At 39.8% G+C, this 18,056-nt stretch overlaps 1 protein-coding gene across 1 annotated transcript in view; it reads right to left on the reverse strand.

The window, feature by feature from the left end:
* LOC122792799 (extracellular matrix organizing protein FRAS1-like) overlaps nt 1-18,056 on the reverse strand; it is a 4,352,848-nt gene that overhangs the window by 927,422 nt on the left and 3,407,370 nt on the right. Inside the window, exon 53 of the mRNA XM_044060368.1 lies at nt 12,982-13,228. Coding sequence (XP_043916303.1) covers nt 12,982-13,228 — 247 coding nt within the window. The remainder of the gene's footprint in view (nt 1-12,981; nt 13,229-18,056) is intronic.

Consider the following 18,056-nt stretch of genomic DNA (forward strand, 5'->3'; position numbering starts at 1 on the left):
CCCCCTAAAACCCTCCCACTTGACCAGGCTGTAGCATATTTCAACAAAACATTTTTACAACATCTAGACACTGTTGCTCCATTGCACAAAATCAAGGTTAGAACCTCTACAAACCCCTAGCTCAGTAAAGGAACCAAACAAATCCTCAAGTCCAGAGACACTGCCTGGCTTTACTATAAAAAAAAAACAAAGAAACACAAAGCCTAACTAAGTACCAAGAACTGTGCAACCGTGCAAAAAAATGCATTAGGTTGGACAAAAAAATCCGACTAAACAACATCACAAACTAAATACCAACACAACCCCCAAACATTTTGGAAAAATGTAAACCAGCTACTAAAATCCACCCAAAAGGCTACCCCCAAACCAACCACCCCTGACATTAAAGTTCCCATTGAAACACAATTCAACTCCCACTTTGTGAACTCAATTCTATCCTCTGTATCACAGGACAGTTCCTTCCTCACTATCCCCCCCAACACAAATAACACTAATACAAGCTTTACCCTCAAAACAGTTTCCACCACTTCAATCAAAAGCATGCTCTCCAAACTAAAAACCTCATCAACAGCAGCCGACCTACTCCCCAGCTATTTCTTGAAGCTCACAGTAGATGCTATTGCTATCCCAGTCTCCACTCTCATAAACAGATCAATTGTTGAAAACTATGTGCCCAAACTCTGGAAAATATCCTATGTTACACCCATACATAAAGGCAGGACCTCCACTGAACTTAATAACTACAGACCCATTGCTTTACTCTCTCCCCTGGCCAAAACCCTAGAAAAATGTATCCATACCCAGATGCTAAACTATCTCCTAGACAGCAACATCCTCACCTTCTCAGCATGGTTTCAGACCTGCCCATAGTACCACTACAGCCCTCCTCTGCTTCACAGATGCAGTAAACTGTCTCAAAAATGAAGGCCCACAGGTGTCAACTCTTTTCTTGGATATGCCCAAAGCATTTGACACAGTCTCACACCAAATTCTCTAAACAAACTAAACCAATATCGCCTATCAAATTCCACTCTTACCTGGTTCCAAAGCTACTTAACTGACAGGTGCCAAGCTGTGAAATGGGAAAATTCTCTCTCTCCTCAGCTGCCCATAACTATAGGAGTCCCACAGGGTTCTATCTTAGGACCACTACTATTCACAGTCTTCACAAATGACCGCCATACCTCCACACAGCATGCATCTATCATTCAGTATGCAGATGACACTACCTTAATCTGTGCTGCACAAAAACATTCCCACCCTCCTGCAAACAACTCAACTAGCATTCTCTGATGTTGAAAACTACCTTACCAAAGCCCAACTTATCCTCAATCCAAAGAAAACTCAGCTTATGATTATAACCAGCTCTAACAAAAACACTGACAACAGTCAATTCACTATCTATTCCACAAATGCTACTCCAGTCACTCCAGTGGCACAGGCTAAGCTATTGGGAATAACCACAGACTCCCACCTAAAATTTGATAGTCATCTCAACTTAACTATTAAAAAGTACATGCCAAACTGGGATCACTCTACCATATCAAACCATTTCTTACCAACAACACAAGATCAGCCATTGCTCGTTCCCAACTTCTATCCACCCTACTCTATGCATCTCCCATTCTGACTAATCTCAACAAAACTGAACTAAGCAAAATGGAAGCCTGCTATAACATAATTGCCCGCTTTGCTGCAAATTGCTCATATAGAACTCATCACTGTACTGCTTTGAGACAGCTCCACTGGCTTGAACTGCCCAACCTCCTAATTTACAATCAGCTCTGCCTCTGTCATTCTACCTATTACCTCCCCAATAAGTGTCCTGCCCTCAAAAACCTAGTACAACATCACTCAGCCAAAAGGCCTCTTAGGTCATCAAGCAAACTACTACTAGAAGTCACCAACAGCTACAATAGCTTTGGAGATGTGTTATATAGTAGTTCACTGGCTAAAAAATGGAACTCTGTCCCCACTAGCATTCAAAACACATCATCCAAATCCTCCTTTAAAGACCTCATCAGGCAGCATCTCAAGCAAAGTTGGCAGTATCATGATTGCTCCCCAGGCTAGTCAAAGTGGATAAGGTATACATACTAAATCTAGAGTTCTTGATAATAGTGTTCAGTCTTACTCACAAACACTGGCTAATCTACAATGTATGTACTGTACCTACGTACTATGTATATATTCTACCTATGTTCCAAACTTCAGCTGTACACCACAAATCTATTAATTACCTTTATTTTTAAATTAATATTTTTTTGTTTGTTCTCTCCACTGTAACTGTTGAGGTGCCGCATACCACTGTAAAAACATGTCTTTTTGTAATTTGTGTGTATACTGATCATATGGGTTGGAGACAGTGGCATTGACAAAAAGGCAGGAGTTTGAGCTGGATGTGGCAGAGTTAAAGATGTTAAGATTTGCACTGGGTGTGACGAGGGTGGACAGGATTAGGAATAAGTATATTAGAGGGTCAGTCCAGGTTGGAAGGTTTGGAGACAAAGCCAGAGAGGCAAGATTACGTTGGTTTGGACATGTGCTGAGGAGGGATGCTGAGTATATTGGGAAAAAAAGATGCTAAGGATGAAGCTACCAGGTAACAGGAAAAGAGGAAGGCCTAAGATAAGGTTTATGGATGTGGTGAGAGAGGACATGCAGGTGGTTGGTGTGACAGAGCAAGATGCAGAGGACAGGAAGAAATGGAAACAGATGATCCGCTGTGGCGACCCCTAACGGGAACAGCCGAAAGAAGATGATGATGACTGATCATGTCTAACTAAATGTATCTGTAATTTTTCTTTGTGGAGCTTTTCTCCCTGGGCCTCTGCTGAAAAAGGGCCTTTTCAGCTCAGTCGGACACCCACGGTTAAATAATGTAAAATAAATAAAAATACTTTTTGCTCTCACTCTACTTTCCCTCAATTCTGAAGCCCCTGCACTTACACATTTCTTCTTCTAGCCACTAATCTAATTATACCTTGTTTCTTTTCATTATATTACCTACAACCTTAACTTCCTTCCTGCTTACCTGCTGGATTTATTATTGTTGTTTCACCTGTTACAACCTATTATTACACTTTTTGTATATATAGCTATGTTACTATTCCATTGAGTACATTATGTTCCTCTTATCCATTGTATCCATAAAGTTGTTTTGCTCTTTAACATTGTTAATTTGTCTCTATTTGTATGTATTTGTATGTCTGTTTGGGGCTTTTCCCCTCCTGTCTCCACTGAAAAAGGGTAAATTCTTACCCAGCTGGACAAACCCGGTTAACAAATGTGAAATAAAAAAAAATAAATATTTTTGTTAACCTGTTCCCTCTTCTATGCTCTTCGAACAGTGGCATTTATCTAAATTGCTTTATAGTTTTCTTTATTCGATATTTCATGAAGGCATTTAATTTTTTCCTTCCTTTCCCTTCTTGCTCTATAATTTTGTGGTAAGACTTTATCTATTAATTTAGCTGCACGGTAACATATCCTTTTACTTCTGCTATATCATGTGAATTTTGGTTAATAGTCTTGAGTGCTGTGTTAGGGTGGCCGCGGTGGAGCAGTGGTTAGCATTGCCACCTCACAGCAAGAGGTTCAACGGTTCGATCCTTGGCTGGGGTGCCTTCTGTGCGGAGTCTGCATGTCCTCTCTGTGGTCGCGTGGGTTTCCTCCGGGTGCTCCGGTTTCCTCCCACACCCAAAGACAGGATGTAGGTGGATTGGACACTCTAAACTGGCCCTAGGCATGAGTGTGTGCGTGTGTGTACCTTCTGTAGAAGGTTGGGCGCCTGGCTGGCAACTAGACACTGTAAAACTCCACTGCCAATCATGAGCGGACAGGTGATCCGCTGTGGTGACCCCTAACTGGGAAAAGCTGAAAGAAGAAGAAGAGGAAGTCTTGATTACTGTGTTCATTTGTTTTATCAGACTTCTAACATTCTGGGTCTTATTGACTTTCTGCAATTTATTTGTTTCATCAGTCTTAATATGTCTATCCAACTCTATTAAGTCAAGAAACTCTTCCCTTAGATCTTTTTCTTCTAAACTGAGGGCACATTCTTTGTTTTCAATTTCTGGCAGGCATTCCACAGAAAGTTCCAGAACATCTTCCTGTGAAACTTTCTCTTCAGCTGCATCATATGCCATCCGTTGTTCTTTCATATGGGAACTCACTGGCCTAACATTCCACAGGAATGACTTTGTCAGAGTTGGTACTGTTTCCTGACGCCTTTCCTTGCTGTTCAACTCCAGCTGAACTTTTGTACTGGTTTCCTACAGAAGCATCCAGAGTTTCTATGTGGCAGCTATGCAGCAGCTAATCAAATACTTCTCCATTCCACCTGTTTTGCCTTAATTTGGGGACTCATTGTTCCATCATGCTGTGATGTTAGCATAGTTGCATTTTCTACACTAAATCCTTCACCATGGAGGTAATTCATAACTTCAATTTCTATTCCGTTAAATTCTCCATTACTAATTCTGTTTTATATGCTCCCCCTTTTGTTTTCTTATTTTTTTGAACTGTAAAATTTTCCATAACCAAATGCCTTTGCCTGTACTTCTCTTCAGATATATTCAGTGATGCTTTTTGCATTGATTAATTTTGCTCTCTCCTTTGCATAAATATTCCATCATATTAACTCTAGTATTTGGAGAAATTAAACCAAAACAAATGGTATTCCTATGGAAGTTTGCAAGGAAGAAAGTTACAAAAATATGGAAGATTTTATTTAACAGTATTTAAAAGGAGGGAAGCACCTACAGTAAAGACCTATCATAACCAGCTTCATACTGACCCATTTCAGTTTTAAACCATGATTATAAAGTGTTTATGTCTACACTAGCTAAATAATGGCAAAGGTGCTGTCAGACGTGATAGATATAGATCAATGCGGTTTTGTGAAGAGGAGGCAAACATCTGACAACAGTAAGAGAATAATGATGATCCAGAGGGAAGCAGAACACAAGAAAATACTGCTGTTCTTGGTGGGTCCTGATGCAGAGAAAGCATTTGACAGAATATGCTGGGATGTTATGAGCAGGGCAACTGAAGTACTTGCAATAATAAAGTTAATTAGGAGAATGCAAGAAGGTTGAGGTTTCCCGCTGACAAATTGTGTCTGAACAGAAGAACAAGACACGTGAGCTCAGTGTTGTGGAACATTTTGAGACACTTTCAAGTGTATTTTTTTCTGTATATAACATTAATGAAGACAAATCAAATGCAATATCTATAAACTGCATACGCACACACAAACTGGTTCAGCAATAGCCAGCTATACTGCAACAAAATAAAATTAAATATTTGGGAGTACAGGATAAAAAAGGATTCTGTTAAGGATATATGGGAAGGGACTGAATTAAGGTTAGAAGATAAAAACAAAAACAGAGAAACTGGAAGCACGTTTATGGATATGGATATCAAGATACAAGCAGTGAAATGTTTTTAGTCCCTTTAGTTTTATATACAACTAACACATATTTTTATCAACCAGAGGAGAATTGTGCACAGCAATTAATAAAGAATTGAATGATTCTATATGTGAGAGCAAGGGTCAAGTGGGTTAAACTGATCCTTCCAACAGAACAAGGTGGTTTAGGAATACCTGATTTGGAAGGATGTTTTCCAGCTACACAGTTACGGCTGATATACATAAAACAAACAGAAAGTTATAATTCAAAGTGGAAAGGGATGATGATGAAGCTGGGGGAAATTCAAGAAATAATGAGATGGATTTTGGATGCAGATTCTTAAGGAGAATACCAAAAAAATACAGAATATAATACTCATAAATAGCAGAAAGTATTTTAAGAACTAAGCCAACATGAGAATGGTGAAAGGAAATTCTGTCAATAGGGATGACCGCAATTAAAAAAATAGACAACAGGCAAGAGGGGGTTGGAACTTTTGGAGAAAACTGTCAAAGGAACCAAGGTATTAGGAGCAAATAATAAGACAGGGAAAGGTAATAGAATGGGAAAAGGCCAAGAATATATCTGGACTGCAGGCTACAGACTGCCTTATTTATCAGGGATTGATATCAGCAAAGAGGAAGGGACTGGGATTTTAAAGTGAAAGACTTGCTCTTGAAGAGGTTTTAGTTGAATCGAGGATAGAAGTTGCTGTTTAAAAAGGGATAATTAGTAGGGCATATAAAATATTGGGCAGTAACTAACAGAATAATCAGAGGAATTTAGAAAAGATTGGGAAGAGAGAATGGGTAAGCAATTCACATGAAAACAATTGAGAGGACATATGTATGACTCCCAAATATGCAACAAAATCTAGAAGATTTATGATTTTTGCTTTGAAGGTATATTTTATACCACAAGCAGACTCCACAGAATTTTTACTTGGGTACATGGCAAATGTAGAAGGTGTGATGGGTTGAAATAAATAACTGGGAAAAAAATTACCTGCAAAGTACTCTGTCGGAAATACTGGATGAGCAAATGGACACAACTACACGATATTTTTGAGCTGTGTAACAAGATCTGATTTGCGTATACATAGGAAGAGCTTGTAAGTTTAATTTTGGTGGCTGCCAAAAAACAATTACTAGAAAATGGAAATCAGAGTCTAAACCAACTGCATTTGAAGTAGTGAATATTGTAACAGAGATCAAACAACTGAAAGTGAGACCTTTACAAAACAGAAGGAGAAAATAACATAGGAAAATGGATATTGTGGGAGCAATACATGCAGAATAATGTTTTAGAGGAGAAATGATGCTTATGAGAATACAGGACTTGCGCAATCTGTGTAATGCTGGCTTGATGAAACTATACAAAAGAATGTATGTGATGTAAAATGTTTGTTAACTATGAAAATGTTAACTTGGTTTGTTTTCTTTTACATAAATGTATGTTGCCTGTATCTTAAGTGTTAATTCAATAAACATATTAAAAAAATTCAGAACTGGCCTTGCAGGCAATATAATATTCAAAAAATTGCAAAAACAGCAGCACTACAATCAATTTGCTCATAGAGATAATGCTATGAATTATAAATTAAAGCTACTAGTCTAATTTAACTGCACTAGTTTATTACCAACAGAAGAATCGCATGTTCCAGCCTCAATAACTTCTTCCCTTGCACCCACTGTTTATTACTAGCTGAATAAACTAGTACAAGATCCTTTTCAGCTATTTTCAAGCCTAAAAGCTTAATACAACAGTTTTAACAATATTTACTAAGTGCTTACATAAGGAAGATATACAGGAATACAGAAACGTAGAAACATTGCAAGTAGTATTAAGTCATTCCAAAACAGTGCAATTGAGGCAGAGAAAAATTCAGAATACAATCAGTCCTAGTACATAGCATAGCTGCATTAATACCATTTGTCCTACTGTATACATTCTAAGTACAACCAATGTATCCTAAATAAACAGCAGCTCTAACACACGCCCTGCAGCAGACACAGCAAAGCCTAAACCTTTCATACTTGCAGTAGGTGAAGCGGTGAGCTTTAAGGTACACGCATTTGCACTCCTTAATTATATATTATTTTAACTTTTAAATGTTGCTAAACACTGCAAAAGTGCAACATCATTAGCTAAATATTTCAAGATATGGGTGCTAATTTTAGAAAAGATCTTTTGTATAAGGCAATATACTTCCCCATTCAAGCCTATAGTGCCTTTTTTGTATACTTACAGTTAACACCTATAGCTCCTTATGGTGTCCAGACCTTGTTTTGGGATCTGCTCACTTTTTTATAACTGACAGACCTACATGATATTGAGGGGTGTAGTGTGAAATGCTACGGTGGAGACAGGGGAATGCAATTTCAGTATCCATTTATATTACACTACACAAGACACTGCTACTTTACGTTAGTAATTATGAAAAAGGCAATACTTCCATGTGTAATTAATACATCAAAAACCAAGTTGAAACCTTACATGTACTTGAAGAAAACTGTCATTCCTATTTGCATGCAAGTTGCACATCTTGAGAAATATTTACTGTTATTTACATTACTAATTATACAATTAAGCATATGTTTTTAGATTTCTGGAAGTATCTCAAATAAACGTGCACTCAGAAAGGAATTTCTTCTTGTCATGTGAAAGCTTGTGTCTGGTTAACAAACATGTTCTTACAATATACATCTATGTAGTACATTTTCCATGTTATAACAATTTGCATGTGAAACTTTAGGAAAAATACAATTCATGTATTATAATATATTACAGTATTTGTGGAAAGGGTCTGAATGCGCTACTGTCAATGCAAAGAATACTTCCTACATTGCTATTTGCACAGTTTTAACATTTTTTATTTTACACACACTATTTACATTTGTTTATTGTATGCTTTAAGTTGATTTTTCAAAAAATACTTTGCAATGATATATGTGGAGCTAGGTGGTGTGACATTCCACACCACACAGGTGTTAGTCATCATCATAACAATGCAGATGAATTTTTAAACACTTGCTTCTGTTACAAAATAAGAAATCACCATCAATGCATTGATAACCTGCATTTAAATATACTATTATCCTAAGTAAAAGCAAGTATTTGAAAGTAACTGGAATTATTACTTATACAACCTGCTATGCAACTTTCAATTAAAAATAATGGATTATACTGCCTTCAGAAAAAAATGGAATATAGTATCTGTGCAGTCAGAAATGAGGACACACTTGTGTTATATTATTCAGAAGTAGAAGCAGCCTAGCTTTATGGTCTAATCCTTAGCAACAGGACTGATACAGGTATAAGCTCACCGATATGGAGAAGGGACAGAAAGGTGACAGAATTTTTGAGATGCTGATGTGTTTTTACTTGAAACACAAAAACAATTTGTTTAGCATTTACTATCACTGCACTGCTAATCATTACCATTTATGGTGATTTAAGGCATACTATTACGAACAAATTATTAGTTCTCAACATTTAACTCATTTAACCGCATGTGTTGAAAAGACATTTATACAGTTTGTGGTATCTTGGTTTTTCATAGGACAATAACATATGTTGTGTTGTTTTTCTTCTTTACAAACCTCTTTATTCATTACAACCAAAACTGTAGCACAGGTGTACAATCATCAGTATAAAAGAAAACAAACCACAGCAACATTTTTTATGTAGTACACTCTTTTCCTTTTTCACATTTAGCATTCACTGCAACATTGCATAAATTGATCAATTCCTTCCTTTAATACTCACACCTCCTCCTCCTTCTGAACATTATTCTGCATGTACTGTTCCTACAGATTCCATTTACTTCTATGTAATTTGCTCTTCCCACTTTTCAAAGGATTCCAACATCCAGTTCTTCCATCTTCTTTACAATATTTAGAATTCAATTGCAATTGGTTTATATTTTGATTTCCATGTTAACATATATTATTTGTTGACGAGATGTCAATTGCAAAATAAGACACAAATATCTCATACTTAGTTGAATATGCCCGACCCCACCCCCTGCCCAGAAAACCACAGTGAAAAACTTCTGTAAAGCAAATTTCACACTCCTCAAAACCGACGTGGTATCCTTCAAAGCCCCCGGGCCTGTGGAAAATATGGCCCAGACCACAGAATCCTTTATAAACGCATTCTATGAACACCTTCAGGAATGCATGGATCATGCGATCCCAAACAAAACCAAGACCCAATCCTCCAAAGGCAGACGTCCTGTCTGGTGGACCCCAGCCATAAACAAACTATACAATAGAAGGAGGAAGCTACTAAATGATAGAGCAAAATCCCAAAAAGGGAAGGCATCACTGATCAGTATTAGCAAAAAACTACGGGCACTCATAAAATTGTCTAAGGCCAGCTTCTAGAGAAAAATTGCACAGGACACTAAGGATAATCACAAGGCTTTCTTTAGTTATGTTAGGAACCTGGGTGGTAATTCCCAGATATGCTCAGAATTAGTCCAAAATGACAATAAATACACTGAACCCACAGACATTGCCAACATCCCAGCTGACAGGTTCAGTGCAAACTTCTCCTCTCCCACCAAAGGGCAAATATCTATCCCAGCAGACTGCTGCCCCCCTGACATCTCAAATGCTCAGGTAAGAGCCGCCCTCTCCAAAGCAAAAAACACAGCATCAATGGGACCAGACGGTGTCCCGGGCTGCGTCCTACATGAACTCCAAGAAGAGCTAAACCCAAACATAAAACTACTGTTCAATCTCAGCCTTACTACAGGATATGTGCACAAAGAGTGGCGTACAGCAACAGTGGTCCCTCTCCATAAAGGTGGTGCCTCAACGGATCCTGGAAACTATCGCCCCATAAGCCTGACTAGCTTGGTCTGCAAAGCTATGGAAAGGATCATCATGGACCTCATAAATAAAGATATTGGGGACCTACTGACACTGGATCCTACCCAGTTTGGCTTTGTTAAGGGCAGATCCTGCCTCTTAAAACCGGTTGATTTCTTTGAAACAGTCACCAAGGCTATTGACGAGGGGAAGGTGGTCCACACAGCCTACCTGGACCTCGCAAAAGCCTTCGATACAATACCCCACTCGGGCATTATAGATAAGCTCACCAGCTTAAATATAAACCCCTATGTCACTAGATGGATTGCAAACTGGCTCAAGGACAGAACCCACATGGTTAGAATTGCTGGAGCCATGTCAGACTCCAAACCAGTTACAAGTGGTGTCCCACAAGGCTCAGTCCTGGGACCTCTCTTGTTCGGTATATATTTCTCGGAGGTACAGGCCAACACGGAAGGATTGTGGCTGACCAAGTTCGCAGATGACTGCAAACTGGGTGCCATAATCGACTCTCCAGCCGACACAAGCATCCTCCAAAAGGGCCTCAGAGAAACAGACAACTGGTGCCAGAGCCATGGCCTCAAGCTAAATGCCTAAAAGTGTATAGTCATCCCCTTTGGCAAAAACAAAGTGCCCACAAATTACCACATAGGTGGTAATCCATTAAGTACAGAAGAAGTAATTAGGGACCTGGGGACCCAAGTTGATAGCAATCTCTCATTTGACAACCACGTGGCCAAAGTGGTTAGAAAAACATTTTATATACCTCACCTAATCATGAAGGGATTCACATCTAGATCAGGGGAGGTCATCGTGCCTCTTTACTCATCCCTCATCAGGCCCATAATTGAGTACAAAGCCCCTTTTGGGATGTACCTTACCAGACACCTGCAGCAACTGGAAAGACCCCAAAAGTACCTCACCAAGAGGATCAAAGGGCTCAAACAGATGCCATATGCTGCCCTGTTAAAGAAACTCCAGCTCTACTCAGTGGCATACCGCCTGTTCAGAGGCGATCTGTGCCGGACGTATAAAGCCATGTCCAACCCGGAATTAATGGACATGCTGCACCTCAGAAAATCCAAATCCCATCGAGCTACGTGCTCGAGAGACTTGAACCTCAGCACTGAAATAAATAGGACATGCTGGAGGGACAGATTCATAACCCAGAGGCTCCCTTCACTCTGGAATAAAATCCCAGTCCAGGTTAGGCAGAGTCCCTCATTGACTCTATACAAGAGGAATCTTGATGAGTGGATGGGAGATCGTAGGTTTACCCCGGGTATCACTTCTGTGTCACTGTTAGACAGAGGCACAGTATACTAACCTCGAAAAAGGGCATAGAAAAATAAATTTAAAATGGGTGGCGAAAGCCAAACACATTCTGGCTAGGCTTATAAATGCCCTAGGGCAGATAGCCTAGTATGAACCTATGAACCTATATGTTTAAAGAGACTATTTAAACACAAAAATTGATATCCAGTATGGTTAGTCATCATTTGGTCAGGGGTTAATTTTGGTTGTGACACTTATTTTCAGCAAATTATTTGATTTACATTAGCATTTCGGAGGAATGTGTGGTGGTGGTGATGGTGGGGTGGAACCAGGGATAGATCATCTTTAGAGAGCAATAAGGACATTCTTAGCCAAGTGCCAAAGATGTACATTTCAGTCAGAATCATTCACTTTCCTTCTCTTTTCCCATCTGATGTTCTTCTGCTGTACTCTTCCACAGAACAATGAGCTTTTGCTTGGAGTCCAGCCATCAAGCTTTAAGTAGTGTGCTCAAGCATACAGTAACCCTATTATGAATCCTAGTACCTTCATAGTAGGGGCTATTATGGATCACTTCCCTATGATAATGGTGTCCAATTAATGTAAGTTGTCACTTTTGTTAGATCACTATTGTTATGAAGTACAAGCTGCACTGTGTTAAACATTTCACTTCCTAACAGCTGCACCTTGTTACTGTTTTAATTATATCAGCTGAACTGAAGTTAATGCATTATTAGGAGACCCTGAACTCCATTATTTGACATACACAGATTCAGACAGAAAGCTGCATTGTTAAATGGAGTAGACATCATTTTAAGTATAATAAAAATGAATTATACTCTCACAGAACACCCTCAATAATCAAATTAGCAGCTCCCACTCACAGAAGCAGTGTCAGTAGACATGGATGTCTCTTATTCCTATTGCCTCCTCTTTCCAACCCTTTATCATTTAGCAATTTCTCATCAACCACTTTTCCTATTTATACATTTGATTCTTTCTAGTTCTTATTGGTTTGAGAATCTTAATTCATGGAATAATACAGTTTTCTTCAATGTCCCTTTTCTCTGATCATAATTCATATAACAAAGAGCTTATACACTTCCCAAACACTCTACTTAAAAATTACATCGAACCCAAAGATAATTTGCGATAGTCACAACTGTCACACACTGCTCTTCTGTAACAAGTGAATTTACTCCTAAATGATGTAATAAGCAAGAATATGCCTAAAAGCCTAAGAGATTTGATTTAATTCATGACTAAGTGCTAATACTAAAAGCTAAGCAACAGTATACCACTAAATCTCTGTATTTCATCTTACAGTAAGAGAAACATCCACCCACAAAAGCGCTAATGCCACTTTCACAAAAGTACAAACTTTTAATTGCAAAATTTCATGATCACAGCATGCACTTCTGTTTAGTACACCTCGTTTCCAAACAAGTACTGACCTTTTCTTTCAATAGGTGCCAACAATAACCCAGCATTTTCGCTAATGTGGTAAATCTTCTTGTCAAACTGCAATGTGGGCTCATCCTCACTGTCATTAATGAAGACTGTTGCCTTGGTAACCTCTCCAAGAAGGGCATATGCTGGCATGCTAAGTTCCACGGTAAGGCTCTCCATACCTTCATAGACATCATCATCATTTATAACGATGGTGCAACTTTTTGTATCTTCTCTCTCATCAAACTGAACCTGCAGATCAAAAACCAAGTTCCTCAGCAAACAGCTCTAGAAATCCTATGAGTTTTGTACAGTAATGTAGACACTTTTCAGCATTCACAAACAAAGGCATTAACACACCATAACATGAATAGACTGTTAAATGGACAAAGTTGTATGATGGTGAGTTTGACACAGAATACTTGATTAATGCAAATTTTCTGATGGCACTTCCTTTAATATATGGTTCTTATACAGGAAAGTACAGTTGTGTACACTTACCATAAATGTAGATGTTCGAGTGTATTCACTGTTGCAGTCATTACATCTGGGTAATCTGCTGGCAGGTTGCCCTCAGTTGGCCTGAATATCAGGTCGTCAGGGGTATAAAACAAGCAGCCGACGCCATTTTCTTTAGTTTTTCATGCCCCAGATGTCAGGTGCCCCCCAAATGGGGAGCAAATATATATATATATATATATATATATATATATATATATACACACATATATAAAACTATAAATACATACAATTGTCACAACATACCTTCATCTAAAAGCAAATACACCACAAAGGCTATAGAATATAGTGAAGGAAAGAGAAGATGTAGAATAAAGGGGGATGGCGGGTGCAACAGGGAATACACTCGAACATCTACATTTACGGTAAGTGTACACAACTGTACTATGTTCTTCGTGTTTCACTGTTGCAGTCATTACATTTGGGTAGAATCCCAAAGCTATGGATGGGAGGCTGGAACTAAATAGCATTAGGAGCAGCTATAAGGCCCTGCAGAACTGCAGTGGCAAAGCCTGCCCTGGACTTAGAGAAGAGAGGCAAATGATAATGCTTTGTAAAGGTATGAACAGAACTCCAAGTAGCAGCTTCTAGAATGTCTTTGGTTGGTACTCCTCTGAGAAAAGCTGCTGATGTAGATGCAGCCCTGGTGGAATGTGACCTAATGCCCTTGGGCACCGGTTTACCATGATGCAAATAGCAGAAACAAATGCAGTGGCTTAACCACTTTGAAACAGTCTGCTTTGAAATAGCCCTTCCCTCTGATCCTGCAGAAAATGCCACCAGTAGCTGCTCAGACTTTCTTAGAGATTTGGTCCTGTTTAAGTAGAATCTTTGTTGTCTGTGCACGCCCACGGAATGCAGAATCCGCTCCCCCTTGTTCTGTGGATATAGATAAAAAGTTGGCAGGTGAATAGTTTGGTTAAGAGCCACACTGGATACCACCTTAGGCATAAAGGAAGTATTAGCCCCGAGGGACACCCTGTCTGGGTAAAATATAATAAAAGGCTCCACAGCCATGAGGGCCTGTAGCTCTGAAACCCTTCTTGCTGAAGTGATTGCCAGAAGTAAAGCTGTTTTCCAGGATAAAAACTGTATATATGCAGTAGCAGCTGGTTCACATGGAGGCAGGGTGAGCTTTTTCAACACAAAATTGAGGTCCCATGCAGGAATTGGTGAACTTCTTGGAGGCCTTAAATTTCTGGCCCCTCTAACATACTGTTTTAGCAAAGGGTGAGAAAAGATTGGTGGCTCTGTGTTGTAATGAGCCGAGATGGCAGAGGCATGGATTTTTATTGATGAAAAAGATAGGCCCTTGTCAAGCATCTCAGTCAAGTATTGTAAAATCTGAGAAATATTTGGCTTTGCTGTGTCAGTTCCTTGTGCTTGCTTCCAAGCACAGAATCTCTTCCATTTATCAGCATAAGATTTTCTAGTACTAGGCCTTCTGGCTTCCAAAATGGCAGCCATCACAGATTTACTGAGAGGTGTTGTTTGAATAACTACATGATCAGCCATGCTGCCAGGTTCAGAGTTTGGAGCTGATTGTGCAGGATTTGTTTGTTCTGCTGAGACAGTAGATAAGGTTTTTGAGGCAAGTACGAAGGAGGGAGTTGAGACATATTCCCCAGGATTGGGTACCAGTGTTGGTGAGGCCAGTCCGGGGCAATCAGAATCATTTTTGGTTTTTCTTGTCTGACCTTTAGTAGAACCTTGGGAAGAAGAGGCAGAGGAAGAAAGGCGTAGACTGATAGGTTTTCCCAACTGAAGGATAGGGCATTCACTTTCCATGCTTATCTGTGATAAGTCCTTGTGCAGAATTTGTCCAGTTGATAATTCTGGAGAGAGGCAAATAGATCTATGTCCAGGCTCCCCCATTTCTTTGTTATCATGCTGAAGACTTGTGGATTCGGTTTCCACTTGTGAGGGTCCATAAGGTTTCTGCTTAGGTCATCTGCCAGAATATTTGTTTTCCTGGCAGGAATTGAGCTTGGAGATGTACTTGGTAAGTCAAGGCTGTGTCCCACAATGCCATGGCTAGTCTGCAAAGGGGTAGAAGTGTGTGCTTCCCTGCTTGTTTATGTACCACATAACTGTGGTGTTGTCCGTCTTTATCAGTAGTTGTCCTGGATGAAGTAAGTCCTTGAAGGCTGTCAGGGCATTCTGAACAGCTAACATCTCTTTCTGGTTGATATGTAGATGCATTTGCTTTGGGCTCCATATGCCCTGAATGCATCTCCCCACCAGGTGGGCCCCCCAAGCATAGTCTGATGTATCTGTAGTTAGGATTTGGTTGGCAGGGGGTAAAGTGAAAGATCGTCCCATGTTCTGGTGACAAGTCTCTGCCCACCACAGAAACTCCTGTTGTAGGCACAGGGAATGAGAGGAATCATTGTTTCCAGACTGTGACAATGTTGACTCCATAAACTTTTTAGGTACCACTGTAATTTCCTCATATGCAGTCTTGCATATGGAATCAGTAGAATGCAGGATGCCACGAAACCCAAAGCCTGCAGAATTTGTCTTGCAGATAACTGGGGTTTTGTTGTCATCTGTTTAAAGTAAATAGTCAGTTGCGTTTGTTTGTTTGGCGTAAGGTAAGCCATCTGGGCAGTTTTATTCAAGCTTGCACCCAGGAATGTTATCTTTTGAGAGGGTACCAGTTGTGATTTCTTTTAGTTTATTGTGTACCCTAGGCATGTTAGAAGCCTTTTCACAAACGCCAGATGTTGAAGAAGAATGTCCTTGTTTTCTGCTTGAATGAGACAGTTGTCCAAGTAAGGATAGATTTGTATATTTCTTTGTCTGCAAAATGCAATTACTGGTGTCAGGCACTTTGTAAAGACCCTGGGCGCATTAGATAAGCCAAAGGGCAGTGCACAGAATTGGTAATGCATAAAACCAGCCTTGAGGTATCTTCTGCACAATTCCCTTATTGGGATATGCAGGTATGCCTCTTTTAAGTCTAGAGTCACTAGCCAAGCGTTCTTGCCCAGCATGGGCAGAAGTTGCTGCAAAGTTAGCATTTTGAATTTTAGTATGTCCAAGAATGTGTTCAAAATTGATAAATCCAGTACTGGGTGCCAGGCATGGTCTTTTCTGGGTACCAAGAACAGTCTTGAGTAAAACCCTTGTTCTTTTTCCTGTTCTAGCACTGGCTGAATAGCCGCCATATCCATGAGGGATGCAACTTGTTTCAGTGCCTCTGCTCATTGATTTTGTGGCAGATCTGGCCAACCATTTGGAATTGGCAGAGTGCGGAAATGAAATCTGTATCCCTGGGATACTATGTTTAATACCCACTTGTCCTGGGTTATTAACGGCCAATTTTGAGCATGAAGTGCTAGTTTTCCCCCTAAGGGGGCTGCCAAAAGATAAGTGCTTGGTGATGGCAGAGGGAAGTCATTGAGATTGTTTACTGTAGGGTTGCACTTTATTTCCTCCAGATTTGGATTGCTTTGACCTGTAAGAATCCTGTGATTGGTATCTAGAGCCCTTTGAGCACCTGGATTTTCCCCGTGAAGCTCTGTCGGACACAGGAAAGGACCAATTTTTTGTAGGCCAGTGTCTACTGAATCTTGGTGGCTGCACTTGTAAAAAGTCTTTTACAGTTTGCATCAACTTAGCTTTGTCTTCCATTTTCTTTACAACCTCTTCTGCCTTATTACCAAACAGATTATCATGCTGTAAAGGTGCATCCAACAATTTAGCTTTAACATGATCAGGCAAATTTTGCTCCTTTAGCCAGGCATGCCTTCTAATCACAGATCCAGTAACTGCGCCCTGCAGGAGACCTCCAAGGAATCAAAACCACATTGCAAAGTATGCTTTCCAACTTGTTTTGCTGCATGCAATAATTCCTGTAATTCTTTATTTTCCACACATTCAGAAATCAACATAATTTTCTGTTTCAATAATCCCATAACATGCTGTTGATATTTAAGCATATGAAACTGGCACTTTAAGGCCCTAATTGCTAAGGTTGCAGACGTATAAACCTTCTTTCCCCATCTATCCAGCGCCCTGGAATCTCTATCAGAGGAGGTAGGATTCTTAGCTGTTGAGGCCTTTACACCTTTGGAACCCTGTGGGACAGTTTCAGCGTCAGCAGCAGGGTTTTTGAATAAAAAGTTGTGGGAGTCAGGAACCCTGTAATAACTGTCTGGCTTGCTAGGAGCCGGAGGTAAGGAATCTGGAGTCATGCTTGATTCCGAAAACACATCATCAACAATGTCTAATACAGGAGGTATGGCTAAAGGCCTATGCTGAGGGAGAAGAAGGAAATCCCTAAGCCTCTTTTTTGATTCTGAGAAATCTTGACTCTCCCAATGACAATGTTCCCTCAAAGTATGCAAGGTTTCTTCAAAGGAATAATCTTCAGGAGGAGATGCAGATGGGATGGATTCCTCTGCATCTGAATCCTCATAGGGTGGTATAGAAAATTCCTGATCAGAAGAGGAATCAGAAGAAATAGAAACCTGATCTGAAGATTCATAATCAGTGTCTTGTCTAGGCCTCTTATCGGGGGGGGGGGGGGGGCTGGTACCCCGGATCAAGGTAATCA

The sequence above is a fragment of the Protopterus annectens genome, chromosome 2.part0 (assembly GCF_019279795.1).
Source record: "Protopterus annectens isolate FY-2018-M chromosome 2.part0, PAN1.0, whole genome shotgun sequence".
In the NCBI taxonomy this organism is placed as follows: Eukaryota; Metazoa; Chordata; order Ceratodontiformes; family Protopteridae; genus Protopterus; species Protopterus annectens.